This window comes from Macaca mulatta, chromosome 3 (assembly GCF_049350105.2).
Source record: "Macaca mulatta isolate MMU2019108-1 chromosome 3, T2T-MMU8v2.0, whole genome shotgun sequence".
In the NCBI taxonomy this organism is placed as follows: Eukaryota; Metazoa; Chordata; class Mammalia; order Primates; family Cercopithecidae; genus Macaca; species Macaca mulatta.
This window is the reverse complement of record NC_133408.1, coordinates 106,431,825-106,445,309: the sequence shown is the minus strand read 5'-3', so window position 1 is coordinate 106,445,309 and position 13,485 is coordinate 106,431,825. Positions and strand designations below refer to the sequence as shown.

At 38.4% G+C, this 13,485-nt stretch overlaps 1 protein-coding gene across 1 annotated transcript in view; it reads left to right on the top strand.

The window, feature by feature from the left end:
- DNAH11 (dynein axonemal heavy chain 11) overlaps positions 1-13,485 on the top strand; it is a 373,548-nt gene that overhangs the window by 326,970 nt on the left and 33,093 nt on the right. The window contains exons 69-71 of the mRNA XM_077996991.1: positions 7,666-7,836; positions 10,466-10,588; positions 12,374-12,567. Of these exons, the coding sequence (XP_077853117.1) occupies positions 7,666-7,836; positions 10,466-10,588; positions 12,374-12,567 (488 nt within the window). The remainder of the gene's footprint in view (positions 1-7,665; positions 7,837-10,465; positions 10,589-12,373; positions 12,568-13,485) is intronic.

The window sequence follows — 13,485 nt, the reverse complement described above, 5'->3', positions numbered from 1 at the left end:
ACGTTGCCCAGGCTGGTCTTGAACTCCTGGCCTCAAGTGATCCCCCCCTGCTTCGGCCTCCCAAAGTGCTGAGAGTACAGGTGTAAACCACTGCGCGTGGCCAGAATGTATTTTTAAGCAATCAGTGTATACCCAGTAAGGAGTCATGAGGATCTGGTTAACAAAATAACAAAAGCAAAATCCTCATTCTCAGGAATTTTCATTTATAATTTTCAGTAAGACTTTGAGGTAATTAAACTATGGATATGGTATCATATTATATTGGTGTATTGCTCCTGAGCAGACTCTTACTTTTTTTTTTTTTTTTGAGATGGAGTCTCCCTTTGTTGCCCAGGCTGGAGGGCAGTGGTGCGATCTTGGCTCACTGCAAGCTCTGCCTCCTGGGTTCATGCCATTCTCCTGCCTCAACCTCTCTAGTAGCTGGGACTGCAGGCGCCCGCCACCATGCCTGGCTAATTTTTTTGTATTTTTAGTAGAGACGGAGTTTCACCATGTTAGCCGGGATGGTCTTGATCTCCTAACCTCATGATCCACCCACCTCGGCCTCCCAAAGTGCTGGGATTACAGGTGTGAGCCACAGCGCCTGGCCAGCCAACTCTTAAATTTAAGAGAATTTTTCTTGAGGCTCCTATTTTGTCTTTGTGAAAATGTGTCTTGGAAAGAGAATGCTTATATTTCTTTGCTAAAGAAAGAAAAATAATAAGAACAACTATTTATTAAGTCACTATTACATGCAAGGCATTTTTATAGTTTGGCTCATTCTTTATCCCTGTTACTTCTCAATAAAGAATATAATATCATCCCCATTAAAAAAATAAGGATGACATTTTCAGACTTTAAATACACTGCCCAATAAATTATATCTGTTATTGTTAAGAGCCAGCATTTCAACCTGTAACTGTTTCCAAAGCCCATGCTCCATACCTTGTATCATGCTGCTGCCTGCTGGGCAGTGCTCATTCATTCTGTTCATCTGTTCATCCATTTTTAGACAAATGTTTATTATGATCAATCATCATGTCAGATGTTTGTCACTTGAGTATATACTTTTGGAAAGAACATAAGGGTGGAGCTATATCTATATATAGATACATAAAGATATATATGTACACATAGATATAGTTCCACCTTTATGAACACACATCAGTTTATAAAAGTAGAAAGTACTGTAAGAGAGAATGATAGAGGTGGAGAGGCTGCTTTACTGGGGGCTCAGGGAAGGCCTCCCAGAGGAAGTAACATTTATTTCTGAAGGATAAGTAGGACTTAGCTATGTAAAGAGAGTTTGGAGAAAACAGGAATGTGTGAGATGAAAGAATTCAGGGATTCCAGGTAGTGAGTGAATTTCTGTGGTTGGAGGGTAATGAGCTAGGGGAAAGGTAGCAAGAAATGAATCTAGAGAGGTGGGAAAGACTTGATCACACAGAATTTTGTAGACCACTGTGTGTGGGATTTGGGGATTATATTCTGGGTGCAACAAGAAGCCATTGGAAGATTTCAAGCAGTTAACTGATGTGATGACAAAAGACTCAGAGATACATGAACAGACCTGAGATATGATTTGAACCTGGAATCATTGACTCTTGGAGATGGACTGGTTATGGGCAATAATAAAGAAGAAAGGATCGAGCATAACTAGCAGGTTTCCTAAGAGTACAGAACTAGTATGCAAAACTTTTAACAAGCACAGTGTGGTTGGAGTTTGAGAGTAACTGTGTATGAGGAGAAGGATAAAACTAAATCATCAGTGTCAGCTCAGTATTAGCCAAATTCCAAAACTACACTAAGGCATTACAATAAAAGAAAAATACTGGGCAGTCCCCCTTGGAAACATTGTTGGTAAACTCCTCCAGAAAATGCTGACAAATTGAATCCAGCCATATACAAAAAGCACAACATATTATGACCAAGTGGAATGTATGCCAAGAATCAAATTGGTTTAACATTCAAGAATCACGAAGTATAATTAATCAATTAACAGAATAAAAGAAAAAAGCTCATATGGTCGTTTTAATTGATGCAAAGAACTTGAAAAATTTCAAGAAATTAGTTAAAAACAACAACAACCAACTCTCAACTAATGAATAGATGGTGACTTCTCAACATGATAAAATGCATCTAGAAAAAATCTACACCTAAGATGATACTTAATGTTGAAAATGAAATGCTTTTCCCTAAAATCAGGAACAAGACAAGGATATCTTTCTCCCAGCACATCTATTCAACACTGCACTGGAAGTTACAGTCGGTACAATAAGACAATAGAAGGCAAGATATTGAAAAGAAGAAGGAAAACTCTATATTTTCACAGATGACCTGATTATGTATATAGAAACTCCCAAGAAACTCACCAAAACCCTGCTAGGACTAAGAAGTGAATTTTTAGCAAGGTTGCAGGATGTAAGGTCGATATACAAAGTACCTTGTATTTCTATACATGAGAAACAAGTGGAAAATGAAATCAGTATCTTAGCACTGTTTACAGTGGCTTCCAAAGCCATGAAACTTGTTAGGAATAATTTTATTAAAATATATGTAAGGTTTGTATTCTAAAAACTACAAAATATTGTTGAGTAAAATTAAAGAAGGCTTAACTAAATAGATACACCATGTTTATCAATTGGAATGCTCAATATTAAGATGTCAGTTCGCTCCAAACTGATAGACTCAATTCAGTCCCAGTCAAAACACCAGAAGACATTTCCTTTTTCCTTTTGGTAGAAATTGGCAAGCTTATCCTAAAAATTTGTGTGAAAATTTAAAAGACTTAAAATAGCTAAATAATTTTGAAAAAGAAAAAAACAGTGTTGGAAGACTTACAATTTCTGTTTTTAAGACTTCTATCTGTGAACAGGCGCATTGGCTCACGCCTGTAATCGCAGCACTTTGGGAGGCTGAGGCGGGTGGATCATGAGGTCACAAGATTGAGACCATCCTGGCTAACACGGTGAAACCCCGTCTCTACTAAAAATACAAAAAATTAGCCGGGCGTGGCGGCGGATGCCTGTGGTCCCAGCTACTCGGGAGGCTGAGGCAAGAGAATGGCGTGAACCTGTCAGGCGGAGCTTGCAGTGAGATGAGATTGTGCCACTGCACTCCAGCCTGGGCAACAGAGTGAGACTCCGTCTCAAAAACTGAAAAGACATATCTACACAAATCAAGATGTTGTAGTACTGGCCTGAAAAAAAACGCATAGATCTGTGGAACAGATTAGAGAATCCAGAATTACACCCACAAATGCATGGTCAGTTGATTTTCAGTAGGGGTGCCAAGACAATTCAATGAGGAAAGGCTAGTTTTTACAACAAATGGTGCTAGGACAATTGGATATCCACATGACATAAAATAAACCTCAAATTGTTATACCATATAAAAAATTCAAAATGAATTGATTAAGCTATACATTTTCTAGGAAAAATAATAAGAGAAAAGCTTCGGACTTTGGGTTAGGTAAAGGTTTCTTAGGACACAATAAAAAATAAAAAATTAATAAATTGAACCTTATCAAACTTAAAAGTTTATGGTTTTCAAAAGGTATGAAGATGAAAAGGTAGGCCACAGACAACCAAAGACAATATTCTCAATACATACATATAAAACAAAGAATTTGTATCAGGATATATAAAGAACTTGTACAACTCAGTAATAAGAGTTGAACAGACATGTAACACATATGAATTATCCACAAGCACATTAAAAATGCTCATCAGGCATCAAAAAAATTAAAAGCAGAATGCGGGGGGCTACAAGTTTAGAAAACTGTTAATAGCAAGTGTAACACAGATATGGTATCACAACTCTCTCACATTGCTGGAGGAAACACAATAAACCACTTTGGAAAACAGTTTGGCAATTTCTTATAAAGGTAAATATACAGTTACAAAATATGATCTCACACTTTTACTCCAGGCATTTACCTAAGAGAAATAAAAATGTATGCCTGCAAACAGCTTGTTAACAAATGTTCAGAGACACTTTATTCATAAAAGTCAAAGTCTGAAAACAACCCAAAGGACTGGCACATTAATAGTTATGCAGATTTTGCATGTTCCCACAGTGGGCTATCACTCAAAACATAAAGGTATGAATTGTTGGTGTACACAACAACATGGATGTATCACCAAAACATTATGTTGAAAAGCAGCCAGATACCAAGGAGTATATACCATATGATGCTATTTCTGTGAAATTATTGAAAAGGCAAAATTATTCTACAGTGACAGAGGCAGGTCAGTAATTGACTGGGGCTGGGGATGGTGGTGGAAATTGGCTGTAAATAGGCACGTGAGAACTTTTTCTGGTGATGTAAGTAGAAAGGTTCTATATCTTGGTTGCTACAGTTACTAGAATATATCTATTTGTCAAGACTCATCAAGCTGTACATATAATAGGCACATTTTATTGTGTGTAAATGAAAAACTGATTTTAAAAAAGTGTAAATATCGGCTGGGCATGGTGGCTCATGCCTGTAATACCAGCACTTTGGGAGGCCTAGGAGGGCGGATCACAAGGTCAGGAGATTGAGCCCATCCTGGCTAACATGGTGAAACCCCATCTCTACTAAAAATACAAAAATTAGCCGGGCGTGGTGGTGGACGCCTGTAGTCTCAGCTACTCAGGAGGCTGAGGCAGGAGAATAGCGTAAACCCGGGAGGCGGAGCTTGTAGTGAGCTGAGATTGCCCTACTGCACTCCAGCTTCAGCGACAGAGCGAGACTCCATCTCAAAAACAAAAAAAGTGTAAATATCAGATTAGTACAGATTGAGCATCCTAATCCAAAAACCAGAATGCTCCAAAATACGAAATTTTTTGAATGCTGACGAGATGCCGCAAGTGGAAAATTCTACACCTGACCTCAAGCACTTCTTGCACAAAATTATTTAAAATATTGTATAAAATTAACTTCAGGCTATGTGTATAAGGTGTATATGAAACATAAATGAATTTTGTTTTTTCATTTTGTTTTGTTTTTTGAGATAGAGTCTCACTCTGTCATCCAGACTGGAATGTAGTGGCGCGATCTCGGCTCACTGCAACCTCCACCTCCCAGGTTGAAGCAATTCTCCTGTCCCAGCCCTTCGAGTAACTGGGACTACAGGCACCCACCACCATGCCTGGCTAAATTTTGTATTTTTAGTAGAGATGGAGTTTCACCCTGTTGGCCAGGCTGGTAACAAACTCCTGACCTCAGGTGATCCACCTGCCTCGGCCTCCCAAAGTGCTGGAATTATAGGCATGAACCACCAAGCCCAACCTATAAATGCTTTTGTGTTTAAACTTGGGTTCCATCCCCAAGATATCTCATTATGTATATGCAAATATTCAAAAATCTGAAAAAATCCAAAATCTGAAACACTTCTGGTCCCAACCATTTCAGATAAGACATATTCAAGCTATCCTTCATTAATGCCTTCTTACCAATGTTTACTGTATATATCTGTCATTGTAGGATTTTACTTTCACTCAAATATACATACTTCAAGGTTAATTAATCTGTGGTCTCTGGTCCCTATCATCCAAAAATAAATAAATATTTGTATATTGACAGCTATTTATATATATAGATATATTTTTCAAATTTATATATAGAGAGAGAGATATAGCAATCCATACAATGCCATTATCACCAAGGCATGAACGAGAGTAATAAATATCAAGAGTAATCCTTAAAGGAAGAACAGATGACCAAAGGGCATCCCGAAAGTACATGGAACCAAAAAAAAAAAAAGCAAATAACCAGATTTTAAAATAGGATAAGGACGTAAGTGGACATTTCTCCAAAGATGTTATAAAAATGGTCAACAAGCCTGGGCAACACAGAGAAACCTTGTGTATACAAAAAAATTTAAAAATTAGCCAAGTGTGATGACACATACCTGTAGTCTCAGCTACCCAAGAGGCTGAGGTGGGAGTATTGTTTAGGACCAGGAGGCTGAGGTTGCAATGAGCCATGATTACTCCACTGCACTTCAGGCTGGATGACAGAATGAAAGTTTGTCTCAAAAAAAAAGACCAACAAACATATGAAAAAATACTCAACATTACCAATTTTTAGGGAAATGCAAATCAAAACCACAATGAGATATCACCTCACACCCATTAGAATGGCTACTATAAAAAAAAAAATAACAAGTGTTGGTGATGACGTGGAGACATTGGAATCTTTTGGTGGAAATGCAAAATGGTACAGCCGCTGTGGAAAACAGTGTAGCAGTTCCTCAGAAAAATTACAAATAGAATGACCATATGATCAAGCAATTCCACTTATAGCTGTTTATTCAAAAGAATCAAATGAGGGTCTCTAGGAGATATCCAAACACCCAAATTCATAATAGCATTACTTACAATAGTCAAAAGGTGGAAGCAACCCAAGTGTCCATCAGGGGATGAATAGATTGATTGAATGTATATCCATGCAGTTGAATATTCTTTTGCCTTAAAAATGAACAAATTTCTCATACATGCTACAACATGGATGAACCTTGAGGATATTATCCTAACTCAAATGAGCCAGTCACAGTAAGACTGTGACTCTGCTTGTATGAGTGTATTAGTCTGTTTTCACACTGCTGATAAAGACATACCCAAGAGACTGGGTGATTCATAAAGAAAGAGAGTCACAGTTCCACGTGGCTGGGGAGGCCTCACAATCATCACGGAAGGTGAAAGGCACTTCTTACATGGCAGCAGGCAAGACAGAATGAGAGCCAAGTGAAAGAGATTTCCCCTTATATAACCATCAGATCTCATGAGACTTATTCACTACCACCAGAACAGTATGGGGGAAACCGCCCCCATGATTCAGTTATTTCCCACCAGGTCCCTCCCACAACACATGGGAATTATGGGAGCGATAATTTAAGATGAGATTCGGGTGGGGACACAGCCAAACCATATCAGTGAGGTACCTATAATAGTCAAAGTCATAGATACAGAAAGTAGAATAAAGGTGGTTGCCAGGGTTGGGGGGAAGGAAGAATATACAGTTGTTTAATGGGTACAGAGCTTCAGTTTTGCAAAATGAAAAAGCTGTGGCATCCTAGTGACACAAGATTTAGCTTTTCTTGTTCCTCTTTGGGAGCTATTTGTGTTAATATGGACTGCCACACGTAATGTTTAAATTGGACTCATCACATTGTGTTGTATTTTTGTAATCTTACGTGAAGAGAATCTGTACTGCAAGTAAAACCTACTCCCCCAAAAATGTGTGGCCTTGAGTCTGCATTAAACAGTGTAATTTATGTTCATGAAAAAAAAATTCCAGAGACTGGTTACACAAGAATGTGAATATACTTAACACTATTGAACTGAATGTGTGTACACTTAAAATTGTTAAGATGGTAACTTTTATGTTATGTGTATCCTACCACAATTAAATATTAAAATATTGTTTTAAGTACATGGGCAGAAGGAGAGAAAATGATGCAATTCAGTTGCTTGGAAAGAGACTGAATGGATTTCATGGAATCATATTCATAATAACAGTAATGACAGCAAACATTTGATGAGCATGTACCATGTGCCAGAAACTATAATCCTTCTAAAAATTTTGCCTCATTCTCACTCCCTATTGATAAAACTTAAACCATTGCCCTGTGTATCTGGGGCTAGCTAGATATCCAGGCGCCAATTGTCACATTTTAATGGTCACATTAAATTTCCCAGGCATTTAACGTGCTGTTCCACAGAGTGATTGAGCAGGCTGACAAGGTGGAAGACATGCAGGGACGCATCTCTATCCTGATGGAGAGCATCACCCACGCCGTCTTCCTCTACACCAGCCAGGCGCTGTTTGAGAAGGACAAGCTCACTTTCCTGTCCCAGATGGCTTTTCAGGTAAGGAAATCAGTTACTTGAAAAAGGATCCCCAGAACCAAAGGCAGATGCCTCTCTCTCTCTCTCTGTCTCTCTCTCTCTCTCTATATATATATATATATAATATATATATAATATTATATATGTATTTTTATGTAAAATAGTATGTATTTTTATGTAATATATAAAATATTATATATTTTCTGTTGAAGCAAAATATAATAGGCACCTTTTTCAGAAGCTCTTGGTGGCATGAGGAGAATTTGCCTCCCATGGGGAACTTGGGCATGTGACAGCCTTCTCCTAGGTCCCAGTGCTTTGGTTTGGGGAGTGGGCACTGGGGGGTGGGTATACACATTACACTCCTACCACAGTGGTCACCCTGAAAAACATTCATGAGACATTCTTCTCACCTTCTCGGGTCCTGTAAAGAACCGTCCAGGCCCTACCAGGAAGGTTCTTTGAGATGAGGGTTATGAGTCCAGATCTGAGTGGATCTGGGAGTTGTTCAGAGTCTCCCTACAAAACAGCGACTGGGTTCATCCATGTTGTCACAAATGACTGAATTTTCCTTTTTTAACATTGTGTGTAGTTAATAATGTGTATTTTTAAATTGCTAAAGGAGATTTTAAGTCTCATCACAAAAAAGATAAGTATGTGACGTGATGGATATATGAATTAGCTTAATTTAACCATTCTACAATATAAACATGTATCAAAGCATCACACTGTACCACTTAAATATATATAATTATTATTTGTCAATTAAAATTAGGAAAATGACAGCAGTGAATAGGTAAAGAGAGCTCCAGGTTTCTTGCCCACACCTTCAGTGAAACCTGCTTCCTTTTTTTTTTTTTTTCCTTTTTCACATGAATTTCTATGAAAGACTTTGTTTAAATAAAAGTGTTTGTGGCCAGGCGCAGTGGCTCACGCCTGTAATCCCAGCACTTTGGGAGGCTGAGGTGGGTGGATCACGAGGTCAGGAGATTGAGACCATCCTGGCTAACATGGTGAAACCCTGTCTCTACTAAAAATACAAAAAATTAGCCAGGCGTGGTGGCGGGCGCCTGTAGTCCCAGCTACTTGGGAAGCTGAGGCAGGAGAATGGTGTGAACCTGAGAGGCAGAGGTTGCAGTGAGCCGAGATCACTCCACTGCACTCCAGCCTGGGCGACAGAGGGAGACTCCGTCTTTTAAAAAAAAAAAAAAAGTGTTCATGATAAGAAAAAAGAAACCCTTGCAGACCACATTCCTAGATAAAATAAGCAGGTTGTCCCTTTTTTTTATCAGCTAGTTTGCTTTATGTCTTTTTCTATCCAAATGTTAAGGAAATATCTACATCTTACCTATTCTGTGTGTGCCAAAGAAGGCACTTTATACACACCTGTAGCTAATGATGAACTGTACATCTAATAAACAGGAGCAAGGCATTACACAATGAATTACTTGTTTTTTTGTTTGTTTGTTTTGAGACAGAATCTCGCTCTATTGCCAGGCTGGAGTGCAGTGGCGCGATCTCAGCTTACGCAACCTCCGCCTCCCAGGTTCAAGCGATTCTCCTGCCTCAGCCTCCCAAGTAGCTGGGACTACAGGCACGCACCACCACACCCAGCTAATTTTTGTATTTGTAGTAGAGATGGGGTTTCACTGTGTTGGCCAGGATGGTCTCGATCTCTTGACCTCATGATCCACCCGCCTCTGCCTCCCAAAGTGCTGGGATGACAGCCGTGAAATACTTGTTTTGTATGTACTGCTCATTAATAGGAAAAGGCCAGGGATGATAGTACATGACATGAACATCTATTTAAAACTTCCCTTTGGAAGCCATAGCTGTATCATAACCTCAACTCCTGACAATCTACATAAATCAAAGTTTCATAACTATATGGACAATTACTTGTTTGTTGAAATAAACTCAAGAAAAAAAAATCTAATAAAATATTTTAATGCATGTTATCACTTATAACACCTTTTGAAAATATCTGGAATTTTAAGATAATATAAAGCTCAAAAATTTTACCTGTTTAGCTCTGTGGGGTGTTATGGTTTTTATATGAAAATTAGGAATACTTCATTTGTACTCTCCAAAATATACTATGGATTTTTTATCAGTTCTGTGAGCAGAATATCTGAAGTTTATTCCACTTCACAATGTGTTTAGTTGTACCTGTAAAAGGTTTTCTCATTCTTCTCGATATAATCTTACATATTAAACTTCATGTACCTCGTAGTTTATTGAATAACTACTGTACCAGAATTAACTAATAATACTGATTCTACCTTCTGTTTAGTAATTTAATCCATTGTCACCAGAGGCTTTCTCATTTTGAATAAGTGTTAAGACAAGTTTGATCTAATAATAAAACACTTATGAATGCGTATTTTAAATATGTTGCTAATAGAGATAGGTGTTAGAATTGGAGTAAATCAGCCTTCATAATTATTTTCTGTTAGATTTCTGATCATGGTTTTGAGATCATTGACATAATCTGAGATTCACTATTTCAACAATAGAACAGATATCAACTGGACTTCCCAGCAGGTGTGGTTCTACCTGCTCAGTCATGTCTGTTAAATGTGTGACTACTTCCGGTGTCATGATTTTGATGTAAACCAAATAATCCTTTTCAATTTTGTCTACTCTCAAGATTTTGTTGAGAAAGAAAGAGATAGACCCCCTTGAATTGGATTTCCTGCTTCGATTCACCGTTGAACACACTCATCTGAGTCCTGTTGACTTCCTAACTTCTCAGTCATGGAGTGCTATCAAGGTATGTTAGGAATACAGTTTCTTAATTTCTGGATCTTATTTAAAATACTAGCTCTCTCCAGTGTTGAAATGTAAACATTAAAGAATACAAGTGATGTATTAAGCACCATTTCAGTTTAGAAATGCCCTATATAATGTAATGTTATTAATCTTTGTATTATTAAATTGGTTAATTTCTCATTTAGATGTAAAGGAGCCTTTAACTTATGTATGGGTGGAAAAGTTAATAAACATGTACAATCTGTCAGGACCTTTGATAAAAGCCAAGTGATACAAATGAATATTTTTTAAAATTTCCTTAAATCTACTTTGTTTTCTTTTTAAATTGTTTCTCCATTTTTCTAAATAGTTCTTTAAATTACACCACAATAGGTTAGTTTATTCTCATTGTAAAATGTTTAAGCAAAGCAGAATATTATAGAGAAAAAAGTGACAGTTGGCTTAAACCTCAATTATCAATGCTCATTGCATTTTTCTGTCAAAGGCCCTATTGTTAGGAGTTAATTCTCCCAGGATCTGGAGTATCTTAATGATGTTCAACATACGCTAAGCTTTGCCCTACTCTTTTTTCTAAGAAGGAAATATTTCTATGCATTGAAAATAACTGTTACCTCTTATTTTTATATATGTTCAGTTTTTTAAATTAGTATTTGTAATTAGATTGTAACTTTAGAATTCAAAATTCAAGTTCAAATGTGTATCACTCAGGGTGTCAACAGGAAACAGATGGCACATTCAAAAGGGTGATGAAGAAAGTTTAACCAAGAGTCTGTTTTCATAGTATGGGCAAGAAGGATTAGGAAATCAGCCAGGGGATGGGGCAGGAAAAAGGAGGAAAAGGACAGTTACTGGAACTACTGAGAAATGAAGTTATGGGAGAGAGCCAACCGTAGGGGATCTGTGGCCTGTGGCGGAGAAACATATTCCCTGCCAAACCACATTCCTGTGAGAAAGAGCTGGGGTGGAAATGTTCCCAGAAAGGAGTCCTGATCCAGACCCCAAGAAAGGCTCTTGGATCTCGTGCAAGAAAGAATTCAGGGTAAGTCCGTAAAGTGAAAGCAAGTCTGTTAATAAAGGAACGAAGAATGGCTACTCCATAGGCAGAGTAGCCCTGAAGATTGCTGGTTGCCCATTTTTATGGTTATTTCTTGATGCTAAACAAAGGGTGGATTAGTCATACCTCCCGTTTTTAGACTATATAGGGTAACTTCCTAACGTTACCATGGCATTTGTAAACTGTCATGGCACTGGTGCAGTGTAGCCGTGACAACAACCGGGGTCACCCTCATCACCATCTTGGTTTTGTTGGGTTTTAGCCAGCTTCCTTACTGCAAGCTGTTTTATCTTTATGACCTGTATCTTGTGCCAACTTCCTGTCTCATCCTGTGACTTAGAATGCCTTAACCTCCTAGGAATGCAGCCCAGCAGGTCCCAGCCTCAATTTACCCAACTCCTATTCAAGATGGAGTTGCTCTGGTTCAAATGCCTCTGACAGAAGTACCCCCACTTCTCTCTTCTCCAGTCTTCCAGGCTCCTGTCATTGCATTTTGTTGGCCAAACCCAACTAGGTCAGGGAACCAGGGAACTTAGCTCAAGTGTCCTTTGAGCTCACCCGTTCCGCAGAGCAAAAAACAAAAACAAAAGCAAAATTAGGAAATCTGGAGAGGAAAGTGAACACTATCCAGCACGGATTTTTTACATAAAATTAGGCACATTCACAAGTCTTCATCTCAAACTATGAAGTATCGTTCACACCATTCCTACTTGTTTCCCTATCATATTACAGGCAATTGCCCTCTTGGAAGAATTTCGAGGCATAGACCGAGATGTGGAAGGATCTGCCAAGCAGTGGAGGAAGTGGGTAGAATCCGAGTGTCCAGAAAAAGAAAAATTACCTCAAGAATGGAAGAAGAAGAGTTTAATACAGAAGCTGATTATTCTGAGAGCAATGCGCCCTGACAGAATGACATATGCTCTCAGGTGGGGTGGTCAGCAGTTTTGGAAACACAAGTAAACATATAGGAAATGTAGTCTGAGGAGTTAGGAGGATCTGGTGGAAGTGTTTACCATCCATATTGATGGGGAGTGATTCTGCTGAGATTTTGATATTATAATCATTGCTACTGTTAAAATTTGCTAAACACTAAACCATGTGCTAGGCAGACTCAGCACATTCTTCCTGAAAAACTTAATTCTGAAATCAGTAGAGGGGAGACAGGGGACTGATGAAAATACTCCTGGAAGAGAAATGGGTGTCAGCAGAGTTCAGAGGCCAGGAACATGCATTCATGCATTATCCAAGTATAATTTCCATCGTTTTCATTCAGTGATGGGATGGCATTTTGGCTCTGAAGATTTTGCATGTAAAACCAAAATGAATTCCCTTCATGAAGTCACTCATAGTCCCTCTAACTTTACAACCAATGCAATTTCAAAGCAGAAACCCTTGTCTACATCTTGGTTTAAGTGTCCTTTTTCTTTGCCCTCTTGGCTTCTAAATGGTAATGTGCTGCTTAATTCACACAAGTCTTATTCTAATTTGAATTCACCAACGAAAGAGTTCTCAACTTCCTTCCCTATTGTGTTTCTTCAGTAACATTCATGTGCCTCAGGTTTTTTCCTTTGCTTTGTCTAGTTCAGCCAATTTTCCCTTTGCAGAAGCCTCTGCTGAACTCTACTTTACAAGTTAATTCTGCTTAGTAGTACTTACTTTCTGCTAAATCTGATGCTGCTGGAAAATACTTGCTTAATTGAGCCTCCCTGTGTTAGAAACACCCCAAAAAGCATTTGTATATTCATGAGAAGCCCAGCAGGCTGGAAAATTGCCCTGTGGCAAATCTAATGAACTGTTAATAAGTAATGGGGGAATCTGGCAGGGGATTTGGGGGATACAAAGCC